We start from the raw sequence: 22,879 nt of genomic DNA on the forward strand, positions 1-22,879 counted from the left end.
ATAAGTTAAAATTACCAAAAATTGATAAAATTATTCATATATTGGCAACACTTGACAAAAATTGCAACCATCATGGCTAAAATTAAAATAATAAAAAAATGGCATGAAACTACCTAAAAAGCATTGAAACTTTCAACAACAAAAAAATGCTACAAGATCGTTAAAACAAGTGAAAATGACATACAATTTTTTAAATGCATTAAAATCATTCAAAACGATCAAAAAATAACGATCAAAACTTGGAAACATTCAGCAAAATTTATCTAAAAGGAGTTGAAACTTTTTAAAAATGACATAAAAATACTTTAAAATTACCAAAAATCATTTAATGTTGCCATAAATGATTAAAATTTCAGAGTAACTCGTCAAAAATCTTCGAAAATTGCACAAAACATAATTAAAAATTTATTAAAAATGGTGTACTCAAAAACACAGAAATATTATTAAAATTTTTGGGAAATAAAAACAAAAAAACTGATAAGATACCTACATAAAACTTGCACAAAATTGCGTAGATATAGTCGTAAAAACATGTTTGTAAAATGGCGTTAAAAGAATAATGTTTAGAACCGTTTCATGCATAAAGCTCCCAGAAACTAATGATGTTGAAACTTCATTAAAATTTAACAAAATTCTGTGATAGTTGCCTGTTGAAATTTGCATTGGAGGGCTTGAAAAGCACTAAAATCATTGAAAAATGATCAAAAATTGTTGAAATTTTGAAAAAAAAAAAATAATAAAAATTGACGAAAATAGCATAAAACATCGTTCATGAATCGTGAAATATTGAAATGATGAGAAAAGATCAAAGTAGGTACCTATCATTAAATTCATTAAAAACCGCCAAAAACTGATGAAATTTCAAAAAAAAGTTGCACAGGTACAACATTGTTAAAACATGTTAAAATAGCTCATCACAATTTTTAAACAACTTAATGAAATTTCCGAAGAATTTGGCAAAACCCAGAGAAAAATGATTGGATCTGATCACGTGATCAGTAATCTTTTCCCCTGGGAATTCACAAAAATTTGCATTGAACATTAGGCTACTGTCAAAACGTAAAAATTGCATTAAAATTCTTCAAAAACATTGAAATCATTGAAAATTACAAAAAACCGATGATTTTGTTTTTGAAAATTGGGTGATAGCGAAAAGTGTATCACACATCGTGACAGCATAGGTACTGAAAATTGCATAAATACTTAAAAAGTGCATTAAAATCATTAAAATATACATCATAATCTTATGAAATGTGGTCAAATTTTGTAAAAATTGCATACATTTTTTAACAGTTGCATGCACCAAAATCATATACATACATAACTTACCAAAGGCTTAATTGATTAAATTTAAAATTCCATACACGTAAAAATACTAAAAAAGCAATAAAATGATTAGAAATTAAATTTAGTCAAATTTAATAAACAAATTGCAAGAACATTTTTTTATATGTACTTTAAATGATTAAAAACACTTGAAATCCACCATGATCATTATAAAAACTCACCAATTTGATAAAATTCGAGCAAAATTTAAAAATTTTAAATTTTAGGAAAACAGTAAAAAAGCATTAAAAGCATTGAAAACTGCGATAAACTGATAAAATCAGGGATGGAAAGCTAGCTGAAAGCTAAAAGCCGAAGAAGTTTAGAGTTTTTGAAAACCAAAAGCTAGCCAGAGCTGTATAGTTGAAAAACTAAAAGCTTTATTCATTCAGCTTTCTTTCAGCTTTTTTGCAAATTCATTTGGTTCAGTTTCTGTTTGAGTGATCTTCCAATTTTCACATTTTACTTTTCTCCTTTTTTCAGTTTTTTCGTTTTTTTTTTCGTTGTGGTTGTGAATTTTCATTTTCCTTCAAATTCGCCTCATTTAAAAAAATTTGAAACGCCGAAAGCTGAAAGCCAAAAGCTAACAGCCAAAAGCCAACGGATTTGAAAGCTAAAAGTAAGCCGTCAGAAAGCTTTACGAATTCGAAAAGCCAAAAGCTAAGGCTAAAGTTTTGTAAATTTTTTAGAAGCCAAAAGTTCCATCTTTCAGCTTTCCATCCTTGGAGAAAATTTGCCCAAAAGCAAATATTGCATAATATGTTTGGCTCTTGAAACAATGTGTTTTAAAATGATATAAATATGACAAAAAAAGTTTTTCAAATACGTAGGCACATTGAAAATCTTCACGGATTTTTTGAAAATAAATTCAAGAAATTTTGTGGGTACTTTGCTGTGTATTAATTCAAATTTACAAGTTTTTGCTACACATCAAAAAATCAACTCGAACACTCGACAGTTTAGATTCCGAAGTTTTTGAATGTTTTCTTTCCAAAACTCCAACTTTCGTTGTTTCAAAAGTCAGAGGGTTAAAGTTCAGTTCGTTTACAAGATCACATGGCAGGTGTAGAATCGACACATTTAGAATTGTCTAAAATCTAATAAGCTTTTAATAACGTAGCAATAATTCATTAAGTTGAGAAAAGACGTTAAAAAAAGAGTAAACTTTTTTTTGCAACAGCTATTAAGGTATAACACTATATATAGCGAAGAATACTCTGGCAAAATATACCTTTTCATCAAAGGGAAAAGGCTTTACATTTACGTATTTTTATTCGGTAGTCTGCGGCGAAGCTTTTAATAATGCTACTAATATAAATAATGGTCGGTGGTGTTTGCGGAGTTTAAAATAACCTTGTTTAAAACATTAGTTGCACCCGGTGCAAATATTCGTATCCTCTTCTAGTTTCTCAAAAACTTCCCTCGTACTCTGATAAAACCGATCGTCACCATGCAATGTTTCTCAAAATATACTATCGCATCGGTCAATAATAATTGTACCCCATCGTTCACCTACCAGTATAAACTCTCTGTTCATATGAAATGGCATCTTTCGCAGAGATCTATGGCTGATTAAGTCTTCCGTATAATTCTGCATTACAATACGGCTACAATCGTAAAACGCAATTAAACTCGTAGCTGTATATACTTTATCAGAACCGAATGCAAATCGAAATTTAGGAATCACTCGGCAAAACGCAGCACAAACAGGGGGAAGCGGCGGGGTGGAACGTAGTACCAATGTAGTAGAGAGTTTTTGGTCTGTGCAAAAACCACAAATATTAGGTATTCAACTCGTGGCGCTTTTATTTCCGTAAACGTTGCGGTCCGACCGAATTCCCTTGTAAAAGGTCCTAATAAAATAGTTCATAGGCCATTCGTTTGTATTATCATCGTCTGGACGAATTTTTATATGAATTTCTATATTACGAAGATAGCTTTAAAACAGCGTCTTAGTGCAATTCTTTTGAATTAGATAGAACATTATACGAAATCTAGCCGGGGATTGCGGCGCTTATGCCCGAAATTCGAAACCACGATACGCGAACCGGGCCATTTTTACGATCAACTTGGACCCATTGTCGTTTTTTCTCGCCGCAGGTTTCCCATAATACCATAAATGGCACGCGAGAAACACGCTTCTTTTATTCAATTTTTTTTCCACAACTTTAATCAATTTCTTTTTAATGATCGAATAATACTATAACGCCCTTTCGTCGCTTCGATATACCTATCCTACGTGTCTCGTACGTGCGGTAATTTTAACAGCATCAGTTCGAATATCGGTACGAATTGAAAATTCTCCCAAGATACGCGTTATATTGGGTAGAAAACATATCTATATACTCGACATACGTGACGGATTAATCGTCGTATAAATTATTCGCAGACGTAGCGAGATTGCCATTCGTCCGCAGATTATAATTTAGTAGTTCGAGTTTCAATCTGAAAAATTCTTTCTTCGAGTTTTCCCACTTGTCTGTATATATTTAGCACGTGGATTATGCTTGGAGTTGCCAGCCAAGTCCCTATGGGAGAGAGGCATTTGTAGGCTTTCGAGAACTGAAGACTTGTGTCGCAAAATTATTCGAATTCTGGTGTATATCAATCTTTTCTATTTCTGAAATAAATATTTAAGAAAATCACTTAATGCGATGTAAGAATTAGCTAGGTATTTGAACAAAATAAATGACTCGTAAAACAATCAATTAACAACAAAAATTACACCCCAATTTCGATCCAATATAATGGATCAGAGAACAAAGAATTCTTTTCCAAAAAGTTTCATTCCAACTAGTCCTAATGAAATCATCTATTAGTCATTCATTCAACTCCCTACACAGCTGAAAAGGTTCAACAAAACTGCCCAACGATTTCATCCAAACACTCAGCAAGTGCCTAAAACTTGAGAAAATGCGTAGAAAAAGTAACTTATTAAACGACTTCCCCTCGAATGAACGACAAATCCGCCCCAAAACTGTGGATTTTTCTTCGGTGTAAAACTACACGATAATAAAGCGATTATCATTAAAAAGGGTTGTACCCGAATAGAATTACTCGCATTTGAAGCCAAGCCACACACACATGGATACAATTTTGAGAAGAAAATGATACAGCGACGAAGTGTTTCCTAAATAATATACCTACGGTCGGTATTATGAACATACGTACGTATTATGTACCTAGAACGCGAACCACACGACCGCTCAATTCAATCATTCCGAGTACGTTGATAAAAATACCGAAATAACCCCATTTGTCGACAAATTCACGCAGAGATGAAATAATTTCGTAATTTTATCCGTTCATCGCGAACACATCTCGGTAACACTTCGTCACATTGGTACATATAATACAGCGACGAATTAATTCGGGCGCATTTTATAATCACGTTGTCATTTCGTCGTCAGCTTTCACATAAACATTTGCGGCAAGTAGATACGAGTATACCCGGTCGTCGGCGAAGGATAAATTAATTTAAACCTAAAAACTTCATACATAAAGGTAAATTGGTTGAAATTATGTTTGCAGGTGGCTTGGATGCATTTCGAACAATCCGCAATTTTAACGGTAAATAATCACGTGATCACCAGAAATCCCAGAATCACGGTTACCCACGACAAACATAGAACTTGGTATTTGCATATAAACAACGTACAAGAAGCAGACAGGGGTCGATACATGTGTCAGTTGAATACGATATCAGCTAAAACGCAATTTGGTTATCTCAACGTAGTCGGTAATTATTCTTTGTTGTTATTGTTGTTGTTTTAATTTTTTACCTGTATATTTATGAGCAATTATTGTTGTTGATTTGAAAATTGCAGTTTCTATTTTCGAATCGATAATGAAACATTATTCCTCGTGCTGATCGAGTATATTATACTGTATCAGGAGTGCGGTGAGGGCGTATTTTTGACGAGTGATTCTTCATTGACGATTTTCGGAGGGGGAGGGAGGGGACGATTTTTTAAAAAATCGTATTGTATTGCTAAAAAATGTAATTCTCAGAACTTTTACTCAAAATCATTGGATTATGTATTAATACTATGTGCCAAAGTATGTAAGGCCCCCCTAATCAAAATGAGACCGTCCTTCATCTGAACGGACCCCCCAACCCAAATTTTTTGAATTATATCGCTTGGCTGTTTAAAAAAATCAACTTCAAAACTGGGAACTTTTTCTTAAAACTATTGGATTTATCGTAGGTATGTATATTTGATATTTCTGCCAAAAGTGTAAGGCCTCCCTGATCAGAATGAGCCCCCCCCCATCGGAATAGAACCCTCTTCGATTTTTTACATACTTACATGAGTGTTTTTCGATCTCACATTTCATTACTTTTCATACAAATCAAAGATTATAAGAATGGACAAAAAATTAAATTAGGTATGTAGTATCTGAGGGTCATTCTACAGTATGACACAAAAGGAGTGCTCGGTTGCTTTAATTTCCAAGTGGAAAGAGCTAGCGAGATGAATGAAGTGGCGTTGAGTAGGGAAAAAATAAGGGCTTTCAAAAGCGACCTTGAAAATTCAGGCCCAAGCACAGGGTGCCCACAAATTGAAAAACCGGTTTGGTCAAAAAATTCAAACTGGTTTTTATATTTAGCAACCAGTTTTTGACAATCGCCTAAAAATTGGAGATGGAGAGAAAAATTTGAAACATAAGTTTTGTAGAGTGTAAAAAATTGAACTATTTTCACTGATCATGTATTGAAACCAGTTCATTAATTCGCAGCAAGCCATCGAAAGTTCCCTGGTTGCAAATTAATTAGCCATTTTCAAAATCCGATCAGCAAAAATGGTTAAATTTTTTACTCTCTACAACTTTTGTTCCAAGTTTTTTTCTCTATCTTTAATTTTCAGGTGGTTGTCAAAAACTGGTTGCTAAATGCGAACCAATGAACCGGTTTCAAAATGTAATCGAACAAAATCGTGTAATTTTTCACCGGTTTCGAAATCTAATCAGCAAAAATGGTTCAATTTTTCACGCTCCACAACTTTTGTTTTGAGCTTTTTTCTCCATCTCCAATTTTAAGGCGATTGTCAAAAACTGGTTGCTAAATGTGAACCAATGAACCGGTTTCAAAACGTGATTAGACAAGATTAAGTAATTCTTCACGCTCTTCAACTTTTGTTTCAAGCTTTTTCCTTTATCTAAAATTTATGGATAATTTTTGATAACTGGTTGCAAATTAATGAACCGGTTTCAAAAAATTCATATCACATTTTTGTCGCCGTAGTGTGTAGAATACATTGCGCTAATAAAAACCAGTTTGAATTTTTTGACCAAACCGGTTTTTCAATTTGTGGGCACCCTGGTGCTTGGGCCTGAAATTTTCAAAGTCGCTATTGAAAGCCCTTATTTTTCCCTACTCAACGCCGCCGCTTCATTCATCTCGCTAGCTCTTTCCACTTGGAAATTAAAGCAACCGAACACTACTTTTGTGTCATACTGTATGTTAATTCGACTAAAAAAAACTATTTTGAAAGCCATATCTTTCGATTTCGCTCAATTTTTTTTACAATGTCTACTCACTCAATAGGTAATAAACCCGCAATCAGTTTGATCGTAGTCCCCTCGGGGGAGGAAGGTGGGGGGGCTTCAATTATTTTCACATTGTCTCGAGGTACTCAACTTCAGCAGCACATCCCTCCAAAGCTATGATACTTTGATCAAAACTGATTTTACAGTTTGAAAGGGCATTGAAGTTAGAATTTCTTAAATTTTTGAAATTTTAAAAAGTTGAAAGTTGAACTTTCAAATTGAAAGTTAAAATTTCAAATTAAAAGTTAAAATTTCAAACTGAAAGTTTAAATTTCAAAATGGCGCTATAAGTGGGAGATACCATTTAAAATTCTGAAAAAATTTCCACAGATGTACATACATTTTGATGCTTTTTCAAAATATTTAATTTTCGAGATGAGATCTTTTAATGGAGGGAAGCACCCCCTCCCCTTTGGGCGAAACTTTCAAAAAAAATCTGGGGCATGTGATATGTACATATATCGAATTGTATGTTTTTGGTAACGCTGAACACGAATATCTCGTCAGATTTTTGATTGGACTCCATCTACAGCCTCCCGTACCTCCCCAAATGGGGTAATAGTTCAAAAAAGAGTTTTGTTTGTGCAACACATGAAATGGTATGTTTTTGGTGACGCTGAAAACGAATATAACATCAGACTTTTTATTGGACCCATCTACGGCCCCCAGCACCTCCCCAAAGGGGGTAAAAGTAAAAAAATGGTTTCATTCGTGTGACACGTGGAATAGTATGTTTTCAATATTGCCGAACATGATACAGGGTGGCCAGAAATATCGAGTACCCCTAAGAAAGTTTTTCATTAAAAATATAGTTTGGCAACGTGAAATAGATGCATATGATTGGTGGAATGTTATCTCTCCAGTCCAACAACCAATCATGTGTTATCATTATTATCATTCACTGTGACCAACCGAAGTATTTAGTTAGAAAACTTTTTTAGGGGTACCCGATATTTCTGGCCACCCTGTAGCCTTAATTTTTCAAACTGACCTATCCCATGGCCCCCAGAACCTCCCCAATGGGTAAAAGTTCGAAAATTTTGTTTCATTCGTGTCAAAAATGGAAATGAAATAAAATCGTGAATAAATCACGTAAAGAATGAAAAAAACTTAAAATCATAGAAATCATTTGATAGTTGACAAAAATTGATGAAATTTCAGTGATAAACTCTGAAAATTTGAAAATCCTAACGTGGAAGCATTTTTTCATTATTTTCTGCGCGAAAAATGGTATAAAAATCATCCATCAAAGTTGAATTTTGAACCTACATATTTTTTTTTTTTTCCAGTTGTCTAAAAGTGAAAATTTGATCATGGTCATCCTTTTTCATTTTTTCGATTCAGTAAACACCTTGGATCATATCTGTTCAGATTTGGTAAGATCCAATCAGGTCTACCCTATACTGGATCTGATCAGGTCAAGTTGGATCTAGGAAATGTCTGGATCTCCAATAATTTTCCACGCCGAGTATTTTTTTTACTTACAATTTTCAAGACAATTAAAAACCTATACAACGAAAGTTTTTAAAATAATTTTCAGTTTGCCACTCATTTTTCAGTCACTTTGTGTATCTATAAATTATTTTTGAGATAAATCAATTAAAATAGGTTCAAACATGAAAGCTCTAGATTATCTAAACTGATGCATTAAGATTTTCTAAAATCCATGAAATACTTTGTGTTTGATGATTTCACTCACCCCCATTCCAGAATTATGAATCACAAATTATTTTACACAACATCAGTACTTGAATAGATGCGGGTACATAAACTTATTTCAGTTCGAAAAACAATACCTGGGATTTGAAAAATCGTGTAAAAATCTACGGGAAAGTCCATTTTCTCATCCTTTTTCCCTTAAAAAGGGTAAGAAAGTAAAAACAGATGGACTAGTTGGGTAAAAATATCTAATATGTTGCCGGTAACAATTATAAAACCATGCTGTAATATTACTTCCTGCAATCTTTTATAACATTAATGGCGATGGCGCGCAGTTTCGAATAGTCTTACGAGACAAATAAAAAGTTCATAACATCGGGAACCTTTTCCTCGTATAATCCCTCTTCTTCCGTCACCTCTGTCTCGAACAACAACCTACATACTCGTACAACTCCAAGACATGCCAGCCAACAACCATGACATCAACACGTCCATACAAAAAAGCAACAACGAACGTGAACACGCCGAGTCGAGCTCGAGCCTCTCGCATTCCCATGATTTATTTGGTACTTTGAACTCTCGGCAGATGTTAATATTATTGCATAACCGATTCGCCGTAAATACGAGCGTTTGATGGTTCGCGTTCGGGTTGCGTCGCGTCGGACATTTGATGCAGCGCTCGGGCTCGTATTACACGAACGCGTTATCGCGTCTCGTCTGGTCTCGGCCTACGAAATATAATAATATGTCACCATATCTGTGGCATCATTTTATTCGAGCTAGGTTTGAAATTGATTAGACGTCAAAATAGTGTCGTAATGATATATCACGGTGAGTGATGACAACATTGCCACCTGAGACCGCATACCGTTACTGATTGCGACTAAACGACTAGATAATATCCTACCTTATATACGTCATTCGCTCCCATTCCACTCGTCTTTTTCTCACATCCCAAGCTTTGCATCTTTTACGCTGCTTCCAGTTCCATCCAAGTTTACCCTCGCAGATTCGACGAATAGTTTAAATTCGGCTACCTCTCCGCGAGGCGAGCGAGGGTGCCAAACAAGCCCTATCGTCTACACGCTGATTCTTCTCCTTCTAACGAGCAATACGTTTAATTAAACGAGTTACCGCGAGTTTGTCTTCGTGGTTGTTCTTTTTTTTCTCTTGCCGCTTCTGCTTCCACAAACGATTATTTTTTTTTGATAAATGCTCGCAAAATTGGCAAGAAATTACTTTAAATACACTTTTCTCGCGAGATAACGCAAGTTGCCCTTTTTTCTCTCCTTTTCATTCATAAAAATAATCGTTCCGAGAGCAGATAAAGTCTATACTTTTACAATTCTTTGTCCCAAACCGACCCCTTGTAAAGTTTACAACTTATCTTCAACTCTTAACGGTTTAAAGGTGTTCTTAATTTTTATCTGAAATTTACTTAAATGTCTCATTAAAAGTTTTTTTTTTTGCTTTTTTTTACTCTTAAACACAAGTCTTACCTTGTTTTTATTCTTGTCTGTATCTAAATTGACGACGAATATCTAATCGTTTCGAAAACTGTTTTTTTTCCTTCGATGCCCTCAACTTCGATTCTACAAAGAAGAATTATTCTATCTTGTTAAAAAAATTCGACGACGATGAAAGTCCAAATGAATTGCTTCTAAAATAATTAACAGACAGCGTCGAATTTGTAGTAGACTTCTTCAAGTCATTAAAGTTGACTTTTTCAAGGTTTAAAAAAACGAGAAAAAAATACAAGGCATAAAAAAATGTTTAAAATTTGATGGATCTGTCTTCGATTTGAATGGGATCGTAATTTTTGTAAGAAGCATCGTATAACACGCCAAAATAATAATTTCAGCTACTCAAATTCTGTACCTACTCCAGAACAAAAATGATGGAAGTCCATTTTTTTTCGATTTTCACATCATTGGGAAGCTCTAAACAACCTTAATCAACAAATTTAAGTTTGATTCGTAAGAGATCTGATCAGACCAGATCAGAAGTCAGCTAATCATTTTCCCCTGAGTATTTAAAAAAGTGACATTTATCCTCGACTATGGAGGGGGAAAAAGCATCAAAAAGTAAACAAAATTAGATCGGATGATTTCTTGGTCCAACAAACAAATTGAAGAGGTTATAGACAGATTTCAACGAAAACAATACCGTAATATTTAAACAAAGCCATCACTTCATTTGTCGATAACAAAAGACTTTTTGCATTTTGCGTAACACGTTGCTAATTCAATTCAGGGTGTTTAACAAAATCTGAAAACTGAAAAAAAGGACATAGGAAGCATTTTTTGGAAGGACCTTTTCAACATTGAAAATATACCGACATCCCCCCCCCCCCATTAACTTTCACAAAATTGCAAAAAAAAACTTCCAAAATTTATAATTGTTAAAAGAAACAGAAAAATAATCAAGAAAATACGAGTACATCAAACAATCGAAATAATCAATGGTTTTCATTAACAACACATTTAATTTTTTGCTATTATATTTAATTATTTTGACTTTTAAAAAAATGAAAAATTTTGAAAAATTGATAAAAAGTCAGAATTATTTGAAAATTTGGAAAAAAGAAAGACCTTCGGGCAAAAAGAAGAAGTTTTTCCTGGCTTTTTTGGAAGGAACCGTAGGCAAAAAAAAACGTTTCCTGACCTTCTGGATCGGAAGGACTGTTAGACAGTAGACACCCTGGAATCCAGTACGTATACCATTTAATAGGTACTAACAAACAAAGTGTTACTTTCGGAACTTGCAAGCGACTTAGGTACATTTTTCATAAATTATTCAAAAAGGATACACGTGAATATGAATCAGAAAAGGATCAGTAAAATATTGAGTAAAAAATCCTAAATTTTATTCCTATCTTTTTGAGGTGGCTTCACGATTTTTTTTGCGAGACTTCTTTAAATTTCAAAAAAATAGAAATCAACCACACTTAAATTTTCCTTTTCCATTAATTGTAAAAATTACAAATTACAAAAATTTTCGCTTACCTTCTTCCAATTCCGTGAGGTAGTGTCAATGACAACTTTTTCTTGGAACATCGAAAGTTTTCATTTCACGACATCTTATTCCACGTCGAAAACCACCTGAAAATAATTATTTAATTTTTTAAAAATACAGCATTTTAAAGTTATTTTTGGCAACGATGAATTCCTACAGTACAGTAAACCCTTCAAAAGCACATATCGGTTATTTTTCTTATTCCATCTGATCGATTTTAATTCGGTACGTTTTCTGAATTAAGTATTGCAGCAGGTAACATAGCGATGGTTCGTCTGAAAGATAACTATGTACGAGTAGGTACCTAATTCGTACAAATTGGCTATACACGTTTTTTCTCTCTTTTTTTCCTCAAAAGATACACTCTTCTCGCCATCATCGTTAACACAACATGACGGTATAAAAAACATACCTATAATTCTAAGAATAGGTAAATTTAATTACCTTTCGAAAAAGAACTCGCTAAGAACAGCTGAGGGGGAAAAAGTCAATAAAAAGTCGAATATTAGAAAAAAGAGAAAAAAAGGCTAAACAGTATAAAGAAATAAAAGATAGCATGTAATAAAATAAGAAACATCGGTACGCCGATCACGTATTACATTACCGTGTACCGACGATGAACTGTCCAAGAAAATGTCTCCTGTAGAGTCTTTTACTTTCCTTATTTGAAACATCTTTCTTTTGCGGAAACGTAACTGAGGTAACGATTTGACAATACGAACATAAAAAGGGTAACAGGCAACGAAATTGAAAGACAAGTCTACAGAATTCGGAAAAGTCGCGAGTTTTTAGTTACACGAGGTGTCTAACGCTGTAGAAATTCAACTTGCAACAATCAGTTTGTTTTTTTCATCGCGAATCATTTTAAAACTTTAATTTCTGATTTATACATAACGTTTTTTATAAACCGCAGGGGGAAAGTTTTTATATTTTGAGAAAGTTGGTTCTGCTTTTTTCCCTCGCTAAATTGAATTACATTTTTATTAGATGCTGCGGTGGATGAGGTCGATTAAATCGTATTATTGTTATAAAAGATCACGAATACCTTGGTTACTATTTTTCTGAACGTTAACTCACATTTTGGAGTATTGAGGTACCTACGAGGGAAATTTTTTGTAAGAAATTGGTATAGGTATAGCTTATTCAGATTCTAAAAATATCGACTAGTTCGTCAGAAAAAAATTATCAAGGGATAAAATTCACTTGTAGGTACTTGTGAAATTGGGCATTAGGTAATTTCAGAAATATACCTTTGCTTTGAAAATCCCACTTGCAACTCCCTAATTAGCATTATTTATAGACTTTTCAATTCACTCAAGTAAAAAAAAAACATAGACATTCATTGAATGCCAGAACAGATTCACAAAACTCGTTCATTAATTGAAAAACACCCCTTGAAAAGAACACGAATTCTAAGTATAGATGATACCACCAATCAACTGTATAAAATATGTTGGCAATTTTGGTCGCCACACTTATAGAATTTTTAACCAACACACTATTAAAAATTAACTTTCGTCGAATTCTAAACTATCTGTGAGAAGTAACTGGTAGCTGTGACAATTCGCAAGGAAACTTTGAAAAAGTGGACTTTGGAAGGATAGAATTTTTAACGAGTAAATTAACGAGACGAGTTTTAAGTAAAATAAACCGATATATAAAGTTTCTATTTTCTAATTCACTTATTAGGTCTTTTAAAAAGAAAGAAAAAAAGTAATATAAAATTCATCCCATTTACGTCGCCAATTACTTCTTTGTTGTCACAAATAATTCGGTACCATAGCTATTTTTATTTATTAATGGAAATTTCAAAATGTGTAAGTTTTGCTCAAAACAACAACATGCTCGTATCTACATCGAGACACATAGGCAACCTCCTCGTCATCTGTCATTATCGCGCGTATATACTGGAGAAAGCCACTTTTATACCTACCTGCATAATTTATATGGTCTGAAATGTAACATAACACCGTATAAAGTATGTTCATAAATATTCACATGATTGTTCTCTATCTTAATACGTAATATGTTGCGAATTGTTACGTCAATTATGTCTTTTGCCTTACTTTATACATTCAAAAGCACTATGAGATTACGGTTTAATGCTCTCCCTCGCCTATTGACATTCAAAACTTATGACAGATATGTAAATTTTCATTTTACCATTGTCGTAAACTTTTTATGACACTGGTATGTTGTGTTTTTGGAATGCTGCTCGCAGTTCCGCCAAATATCGACGATTCGTTGAGTAGTAGCGATGTCATTGTCAGAGAAGGCGCCAACGTAACGCTCACCTGTCACGCGTCCGGATATCCTCAGCCGACCATTAAATGGAGGAGAGACGACGGTTCCAATATTACCTTGAATAAGACGCATTCTGGTGAGTAAGATCTATGTATCTTGTAAGTAGTAGCAAAATATCTTCATTTTATCGCAATGCCTTTTTAAAGTCACCAAAATATTCCATTTCTCGGATAACCTGCTTAATCGTACCATGAAATTTTTGAAAATGAAAGTAAAGTAAATTCTATTTCAAGTACAATCTTTTCAATTAACTATTTACCTATCACACTTCACCGTCGATTTGTTCAAAATGAGCCGGAAAAATTGATAAATAAGAACAAAAAATTGGTTAGAGCTTCCTCGTAAATTTGGTCACGTTTTATGATCATTTCGTTATTGAGGTTTGGGGAAAAAAACACTAAAATAATTATTAAAAATTTCTCAAATGATTAACTTCTGATGTATTTTGGCAAAATATGCCCGAGTTTGGCAAAATTGCACACAAAACGTCGTTAAACATCATGTTAAAAATTACATAAAAATACTTTAAAAGCAAAAGGTCATGAAAAATGAAAACAAACTTACAATTTTTTACGCGGTAAAATAAAATTTAACGAAAACAGCACAAAATGTTGTTAAAACATGTTGAAAATAACATGAAAATGCTCAAGAAGTATTCAAATCATAACAAGTGCCAAAAATTGATAACATTTTGAGCAAAAATTCGGAGAATTGGGCAACAATACCGGATAGAACATTATTGAAATAAGTTAGAAATATTTATATTAGTACTTACACCTAAAATCATTGAAAATTGTTTAGAAAAACTGATATAATTCCAGCAAAATGTGCTGAAAACATTATAACAACAATGAAAACGTGATAAAAATGGAATAAAAACACTAAAAAAGAGACATTAAAATAAACAAAATTATCAAAAAATGTTGAATTTGGACAAAATATTTAGAAAAAATCGCATAAAATATTGTTAAAATACGTTTAAAAAGATACAACAGTGCCCCCCCCCCCCAAAAAAAAACAAACTTTTTTTAAACGCCATTTTTCTCATTCATTTTCAATGTAAATTTTAAAATTTGAAAACTCAGTAGAAAAGTGAAAGCACGAGTTGGAATCCCAAAAATTTTTTTTAGTTTTTTGACGTCACTCCGCAACTTTTTTCGGATCCTCCCCCCCCTCCCGTATCCAAAAAAAGTCGAGAATCTACCATAAAAATACTTGAAAATTGTTTTGTGTAATTGCAGCAAAATCTGTCAATTCAGTCGAAATTTTGTGAAATTTGCACGAAACATCGAGGAATCATAATTATCAAAAATAATCAAAACAGTTTTAAAAATAATTAACATTATACAAAAATTATCAAACACAAATGAAATTTGATAACATTTGCAAAAATTACAAAAAACATGATTAAAAATCTATTAAAATGACAGAAAAACACTGAAATAGCATTTAAATTGTTGGAAATCACGACGAAAAAAATTGGAAACAAGCATCAAGTGCTTTCGTTGGAGATGAAACATGGAATTAGCCGCAAAATTGCAAATCGTTTTTATAGATGAACAAATTTTGGAAAAAAAATAATGCCTACCTCAAACCATGGCCAATATTGGTGAAAAATTTATTAAAATAGGTAACAAAAAGCTATTCAACTTTCCCGGTCATCCGAGGTTAAAACCCTTATTTCAGCAAACCTTTTTAAAAGGTATTTTCAAGCGAAAAATTTGATTATAGGTACATAATTCAAAGATATTTTCTGGATTTCTGGATTTATTGATGAAGGTTCATCTAAATAGGTGCATTTGTACGCAGCTGAAATTTATTAAAGATAAATTCGACTATGACTCATATCATGAGAAAATTCAATTTGAGAATCAAAACCAATCAACCCGCAGTCAGAAATAAATTTCTCGACAAAAAAATTCGAAACTCCAAAAAAAATTACAGGAATAATCAAACAAACTAAAAACACAATCAATATACGAAAATTTCCAACGAATGATACATTTCTAGGTAAATTTCCAATCAAAATAGGTTGGAGGAGTGTAAACAAAAAAAAACGCTCCCCGATGCTCAATTTTTCAACCATAACTTAACAACCAATTTTCGCATTTTCAAAGTGATAAACCTACGAAGGAAATTCTTCAAATTCTCGATATAATTGTCCAAAAATTGAGAAGTAGATTTTTACTCGTTCGCAAAATTTCCTGAGCCATATACATATTTTTTCGAAAACGAATAAATACAAACTTCGTTATTTTACGATTCCATCTTTCATAAACAATCAATTTCACAGTTGATCGAATTACTTCGATGAAAAAACGTAACGAGGAAATTGCCAATGCAAAACGAACCTATAGTCAACCATCTACGATACATCGTCATCAATGATCTAAGCATTCTAAAAACAGCGATGTTTCTCGCTACTTTCGTAACTTTTCGACAATATCGCTTGAAAAAATCTATTTAGGTGTAATTTTACGTTAAAAAATTTAATGGATAACGAACTCGACGTAGGTGTAAAGAAGAGAATTTTCGTATTCGTACATAGTACTTGTATTTACTGAGAGGTTTAAAGGGGTAAAAATAACAATAATTCTGCATTCGTTTCTATATTTATCAAACAAAGGATTACCGTACAACGAATAAAACACCAAAATAAAGCATAAATTTGCACTATGCATTGTACGAAGCACGTATAAAATCTAGCTTTTTAAACCATATAATGTATACCAGCACTATTGTACAGTATCTACCTTTAGCGCTGCAGCACCTACATAAACAGATAGTACACTACACATACGCCATCGAAATCGCTACCATCGTCATCTAAAAAATACCTCGCAGAAAGAGTGAGATAGAGAGAGCGAAATGGAAGAGAGGGAGGAAACAGGAAGAGTAAAAAAGCCCATCGACAAAATCCTCGTGCAACAATGGAAAACCGACATTGCATTAAGAAAATACCGATTAAAATATTTCAATTATACCCATTAAACAGGCAGTTAATGTTATTTTACAGTAACCGAATGGGAAGGAAACCAGGTGTCCTTGGTCAGGATCAGTCGTCTAGACATGGGAGCGTACTTATGCATTGCGTCGAACAATGTGCCACCTTCCGTCAGTAAAAGGATTACAGTCAGCGTAGATTGTAAGTATATTTTATTCGTAAAACACTTGACGTATACAGTCTGTCGTATTTATGACACGATGCCTGCCAACATACTATACGAATACACATAGATGGAGTAATCTGCGAATGTTTTCTTAAAATCATCGTTACGATGAGGATTTATTCGATGTTCGTGCGTCTAAAATGTACAATATGCGTATCGTACTCGTAGATATAGATGCAGCGAACACGGTACCATTTGCCATGTGATGGTGTTATAGAAACACTCCGATGAAAGTAATATAGCGTATGCATATACAAGGCGATGAGATTCTAACCCTATAGAGGGTTGATTTTACATTCATACGCATAGAGAAACAATACGGTCCGAGACTTTGGCGAAATTTCACCATCCAGTCGACATTTATTAGGTTAATAAACATGTACGTAATAGGTATGGCGATAATAGATTTTCAAACAGGCACATTGAGCATGAAAATTCACCATTCAAGGTACCTACATTCGTTGTATGGCAATCTATATTCGTCGTTACTCGAGTAAGAATTTACTTTTTTTAAACGCGAGCCAGAAAAAGATCAGGGAAAAAATCAGAATACATTTGAAAATAATAGCGGGCAAAAAAAAATATGGGAAAATATGTTACGTTTATTGTACGACGTTTTACACAATTTATATTCAATTTTTTCGCTATCTTTTGTGGCAAACAGTTCACGGATATTGGCGAACCATTGAATAGCAGTTGTGTAAACTATTTTGGCGCCTAGCAACTTTTTACTATTATAATCGCAACGCGTAACAATCGAACATTACAACTTTTTACCGTAAAGTCATTCAGCATAAGTTGGGTTGCGAACAAAATTACGTATATTTTTTACATATCTACATTTCGTGAGGTTTTTTCCTTGATTTTTTTTTCGTTCGGAGTGTAAAGGGGTAATTACCCCATGAGGCAATTATATCCTCGTATACAGGGTGTCGAGGAGGCAGTCCAAGAAAAGCAGAATTGTCGAGAGCCCAAACTGGCCCACAGAAGGGGTAAATGCCCCCTCTTTTCAATAATAATCATGAGAAGATTTTGGTAGAAGAGTTTAAAAAAATCAATGATAACATTCGAGGCTACTTTAGACAAAATTTGAATCAAGCACCATTTTTACGATCTTAAAAGTAGGAGAGATATGTAGATATTTTTTCAACTTGGAAAAAAAAATTAACGGATGAATTTATAAAAAATTCAAGTACGTGAAATGTGACATGAGCCCTCCACTTTTAGTATCAGAAAACAAAATCATTCATGATTCAGAAAAAAATCCTTTCAACTTTCAGTATTCTACTCACATCCTTGGTTGAAATGAAAACAGTTTTTTTTCAGCAGCCATCGCCCTTTTAATTTTACACGCAGGCAACGTGATCAAAAGTTAAACATTTTTTCCAAGCAGTACGTATCTTATTAAATCCATTTCTCCAAGCTTGACATCTACGCACACTTACCAATACCAAACTCCCCACTCTTTGTAATGCAGTATTTGTACGAATTGGCATTATTCAAAGCACATATTCGTATACTATACATTATGATGATAAATATGCTCAGGTATATATATGAACGTATAACCCCACCGAAAACAAAACCACAAAAAAAACACACACATACTGAAAATCTCACTCGTCCAAACTGATAACATGTGAATTCCATTCACTCTTATCAATCAATCATTTTCGCGAATTATGCATTGTTTCTAATGCACGCTCAATTACCGTTAATTTCATACAACACCGTTCGCTTTGCCACCGCGTAAATTAAATTATAAAGCAAAAACGGTGCGCGAATTTTCAAAACGCCCGCCTAAATTTCGACGCCAGCCTCGTCATTGATATTTATATTAACGTGCGTTAATTCGCCGGCTCTTTTTTTTCCTCTCTTGTCTTTTCATACACGATAATACTTCGCATACGCAAACGAACGCAAAAAATCGTTCTCTTGTTCTTTTCCTGTTGACAAAAGCTGATTGGTGTAGCGGAGAAAAAAAAACGTGTAAACATGAGATATACGTACGCTAGGGAAGAAAAATTAATAATCGAATCAGTCATCTGATTAATACGTAGTAACGTGATAGTCACCTCGTTTCGTATTTAAATGGAAGTGGAGGGTGTTTCGAAAGAATGTATGTCGTCATTATCGATGACAAAGCGATAATTTGCTCGATCATTGTTCGCTTTTCAAATATTTATCGATTTTATCACAGATTCGTCAAAATTTTGAATGAATTTATGTAGTATTACGCAGAAGTATTCGATAAATCAAAATTTCATAAGATCAGCCCCCTCCTTCTTCTCCTCCTCCTCCTCAAAGAAACATCGTTTAATAGGTAGTAGAATTAGTAGGGTTAGGTAAATAATCGCATTTCAAGTTGGTAACAGTTGAAAAAATGCAAAATTTCATTTCTTTCAAGTCGGTGTTTTCAACAAAAAGGTATATGCCCTATTTTGAATTTTCAGCTTTAAAAGTTGGAATAATTCTACCTCGACCCCCCTCCTCCACTACCACAGAAAACAAATTTTAGATTGAAAAAAAAATGATTGAACTGGAATTGAAATATCGTCCTCAAAATTAACTCACATCTTCCATATTTACGGCAAACTGGGTATGCAACTTATTGGTCTTTCACGATGTACCCGTAGGTATCTAATTCTTTTCGGCCATTGAAAATGAAGCTATTCTGTACTGACAAGAAAACCTCTCGCGAGTCAGCCTACGATTTGAAGGAGACTACGATTTTTGTGAAGAGAATAGCGTAAAACTGATTTCTCCAATTTTCGGATATTTTTGAAAATCTAAAATTGACCATTTACGACGATTTTTTTAAAAATTACCCATACCTATTTACTGAGTAAAAATGATACAAACTCTGTTAAATCGAATTTCTTCGTTTGATGCCATTCTAGAGCTAACTGCGCAATTTTAAATTTCTGCAGAATTTTTGAATTTTTTCCAAAAAGCGTGGAAAATAATTTAGGCAGCTAAAAATCGAATTGTGGCTTACTCTCGAACTGCATTTGAGCCGATTTCCAATCAGACACATCGTGTGTGTTTTTTTTACCAACATTAAGGTATAAGGAAACAAATTCAAAAAAATCAAAATTTTCCCTATTTGTAGAGAAATTCAAGAAATTAGCGCAAATGAATGTGTCCTGTCCACAATCAAACCCCTGAATCCAAATTTCACCATTTCGAGCCATTCCGCAGTCACCAGCATGATTTTCAATCTCTCCAGAATTCTCAAATTTCCCCAGAAAGCGTGAAAAAAATCGAGTTTTTGGTTTATTCTCGACCTTTTTGACGAGTGTATTCGTACTGGATTGGACTTCTAAGCGAGCACCTCGAGTGCATTTTTTTTGGAACAGCATATTTATGCAAGGAGAAAAAACATTAGGTCAATAATGAGCCATACTTTAATTCGTCAGTTCAAATTGATTTTCATGCTTTTTGCAGAAATCAAAAATCACGTTGAAGGCTCCAGAATGGCCTGAAATGGCGAACTTCGGTTCAAAAGAGTTGATATAAAGTACTACTCCTTGAAAAAGAAAAAAAAAAAAGAATAAAAACATAGAACACAAGTACCTTAGTAAATATTCGAAAATGGTGAATTTCGGGTTTCAAAAAATTCGGTATAGAAATTTTGATTTGAGAAGCTAAAATTTGATTATGGGGGTTTCCGAATAGGCCTAAGCTGATTCCAAAAAATTGTAGTACCTTTCAAATCGCAAGAGGATACTTCGAGTGGTTCACTTGAGAACTTGGAATTGCGGCTTGTATGGAAATTATTCAAGGTCACTGATTTTAAAAAATCAACATATATTAAATTTGATCCATTAATACGACTTCTCTCTTTCTATTTTCCCAAAATTGTAGACTAAAGCGAAACTGAAGGGTTGAACTTTGCTGCCTCGAATTTGTGAAAATATGAAAATCGACATTTCATAATACCATATTTTCAAAATTCATCGATTTCTTATTTTATTCTTTTCAAAATTGAGGCGCTGAAAAGATAATTTCAATGCACTAATTTTAAAAATTAGAGAAAAATTATAGTCAAGTGTAAATTTGAGCTTAAATGTTAAATAAGAATAAAAGTCCAAAATTTTCTGAAATAAGTATGGCAAATTTTTATTCAAGCTAAAATAATTTTTTTTTTCGATAAAGCTACAAAGAAATTTTGTTGATTTTTAAAAATCTCAAGTTTTTTAAGTGGGTACCTACATCATTCATTACTTTTCAATTTGAAGTTCTGAAATGTATTTTTTTATAAAAATCGAAATCACATACCAACGAGTTCTTTTCATTTCACCATAAGCAGGTACATAGGTACTTGTAATATTTTTCAAAAAAGTTTCATCTATTGAAAAAAAATTATGTGAATGAAGGGCCATTTTTTTACGAAATTTATTTTAAAAGCTTGTATGTAGTTTATGGTTCTGGTTTGCAAAGTTCAAAAAAAAAATTACGATTCAATTTTTTATTCGACACTGTCTTGCACAAATTTTCAAAGCTCACCAGTTGAATAACTCTCAGATAACAAAGGTTGTTTTTTTTAATAAAAAAGTTTTTAGTGATGATTGATAATATTCTTCATTTTTTCAAGGGTTTTGCATGACTTGAAAAAATAATACGATTTTGAACATTTATTCCAAAATTGTGTACAATAGACATATTAAAAAAGTAAAAAAAAATTCAAAAACGGCGTTCTCACTTCTGAATAAAAATATGATATAAATACATATGGATCAATCATCCAATTTTTTTTTCAAAAAAACTTTTTTTTTCATTTTTAAAGTACCTAAACTTGAAATTTGAAACCTCTGTAGAGAAGTAATTTTTCAAGCCAGGATCCAAAATTTTCACTGAGGTCTTTTGAGGTCCTACAACAACTTTTTATCGAATCTAGCTCCCATACAATTTTCAAAAAAAAAAAACAAACATACAAAAATAAAACAAAGACGACTTGTCCTAGTGTATACATTATAAGTGGTCATATTTTGACATAAAATGAATTAAGATTCATGATATTACACACTTTCAACCCTCTTAATAAAACTTCCAGAAAAATAATTTTTAAAAATCCCATTAGGTACCTATCCAAAAAAGCTCCAGTTTCTAAAATTTACGTATTTAAAAAATAAAAACAAAAAAAAACAGCAATTAATGATTTACTCTTGGGGTATATATATCGGTGGCACCCGTAGCCACCCTTTTGAATGTCTCCTTTGACATACTTCGAGAAAAAAATCTCCCTGTAAAAAAAAAGTAAGGGTTGGCGTTACTCTGAATAAACATTTCACCCAAACAGTTTATATAAAAAAAAAATACAAAGGCATTAATTACAAAGGCCCAAAAAGTTTTTCCTACAGGTAAACACCCTATAGTGCAGTCATCTTACCAATAAGTTCAAGTCGACACGGTCGTTCGTTCGACGAACAAACCTAAATGCAAAATCCTCGATACCCAGACCTCTACATACACTTGTAGTAGGAAACCATTTGACGTTAGTTTTCGAATAGTTGACACTTGGCAGCATGTCGCAGCATATAGGCAACACAGGTAAACTTGCAGGAAACCAGAGGCGAGGGTGTGTGAAAAGAAATACACGCGGTGCTCAGTTTGAAAAAGAAATTATAAAAATACGGTGTCCATTTCTACATGCTATACGTTCAATTAGCATTCATTAATATTTATACAGCGGTATAAAAGTCCTCCATAAATTAGCATAATTTGTTATAGTAAAATTCGCGCGTCACACTTCTAAGTGCACCATGTAAATGATAATGAAGGATTGCTGGTAAATGTAAATTCATTTTCTCAGATAAATTTTCAAAATAGTCCGATATGGTACGGGGCGCGTA

General features: G+C 33.2%; 1 protein-coding gene across 2 annotated transcripts in view; it reads left to right on the top strand.

The window, feature by feature from the left end:
* LOC135836648 (neurotrimin-like) overlaps nucleotides 1-22,879 on the top strand; it is an 89,199-nt gene that overhangs the window by 49,569 nt on the left and 16,751 nt on the right. For both annotated transcript variants that reach the window (XM_065351609.1, XM_065351608.1), the window contains exons 3-5: nucleotides 4,858-5,065; nucleotides 13,772-13,930; nucleotides 16,871-16,999. In XM_065351609.1, coding sequence (XP_065207681.1) covers nucleotides 4,858-5,065; nucleotides 13,772-13,930; nucleotides 16,871-16,999 — 496 coding nt within the window. The remainder of the gene's footprint in view (nucleotides 1-4,857; nucleotides 5,066-13,771; nucleotides 13,931-16,870; nucleotides 17,000-22,879) is intronic.

Source organism: Planococcus citri, chromosome 2, assembly GCF_950023065.1.
Source record: "Planococcus citri chromosome 2, ihPlaCitr1.1, whole genome shotgun sequence".
Taxonomy (NCBI): Eukaryota; Metazoa; Arthropoda; class Insecta; order Hemiptera; family Pseudococcidae; genus Planococcus; species Planococcus citri.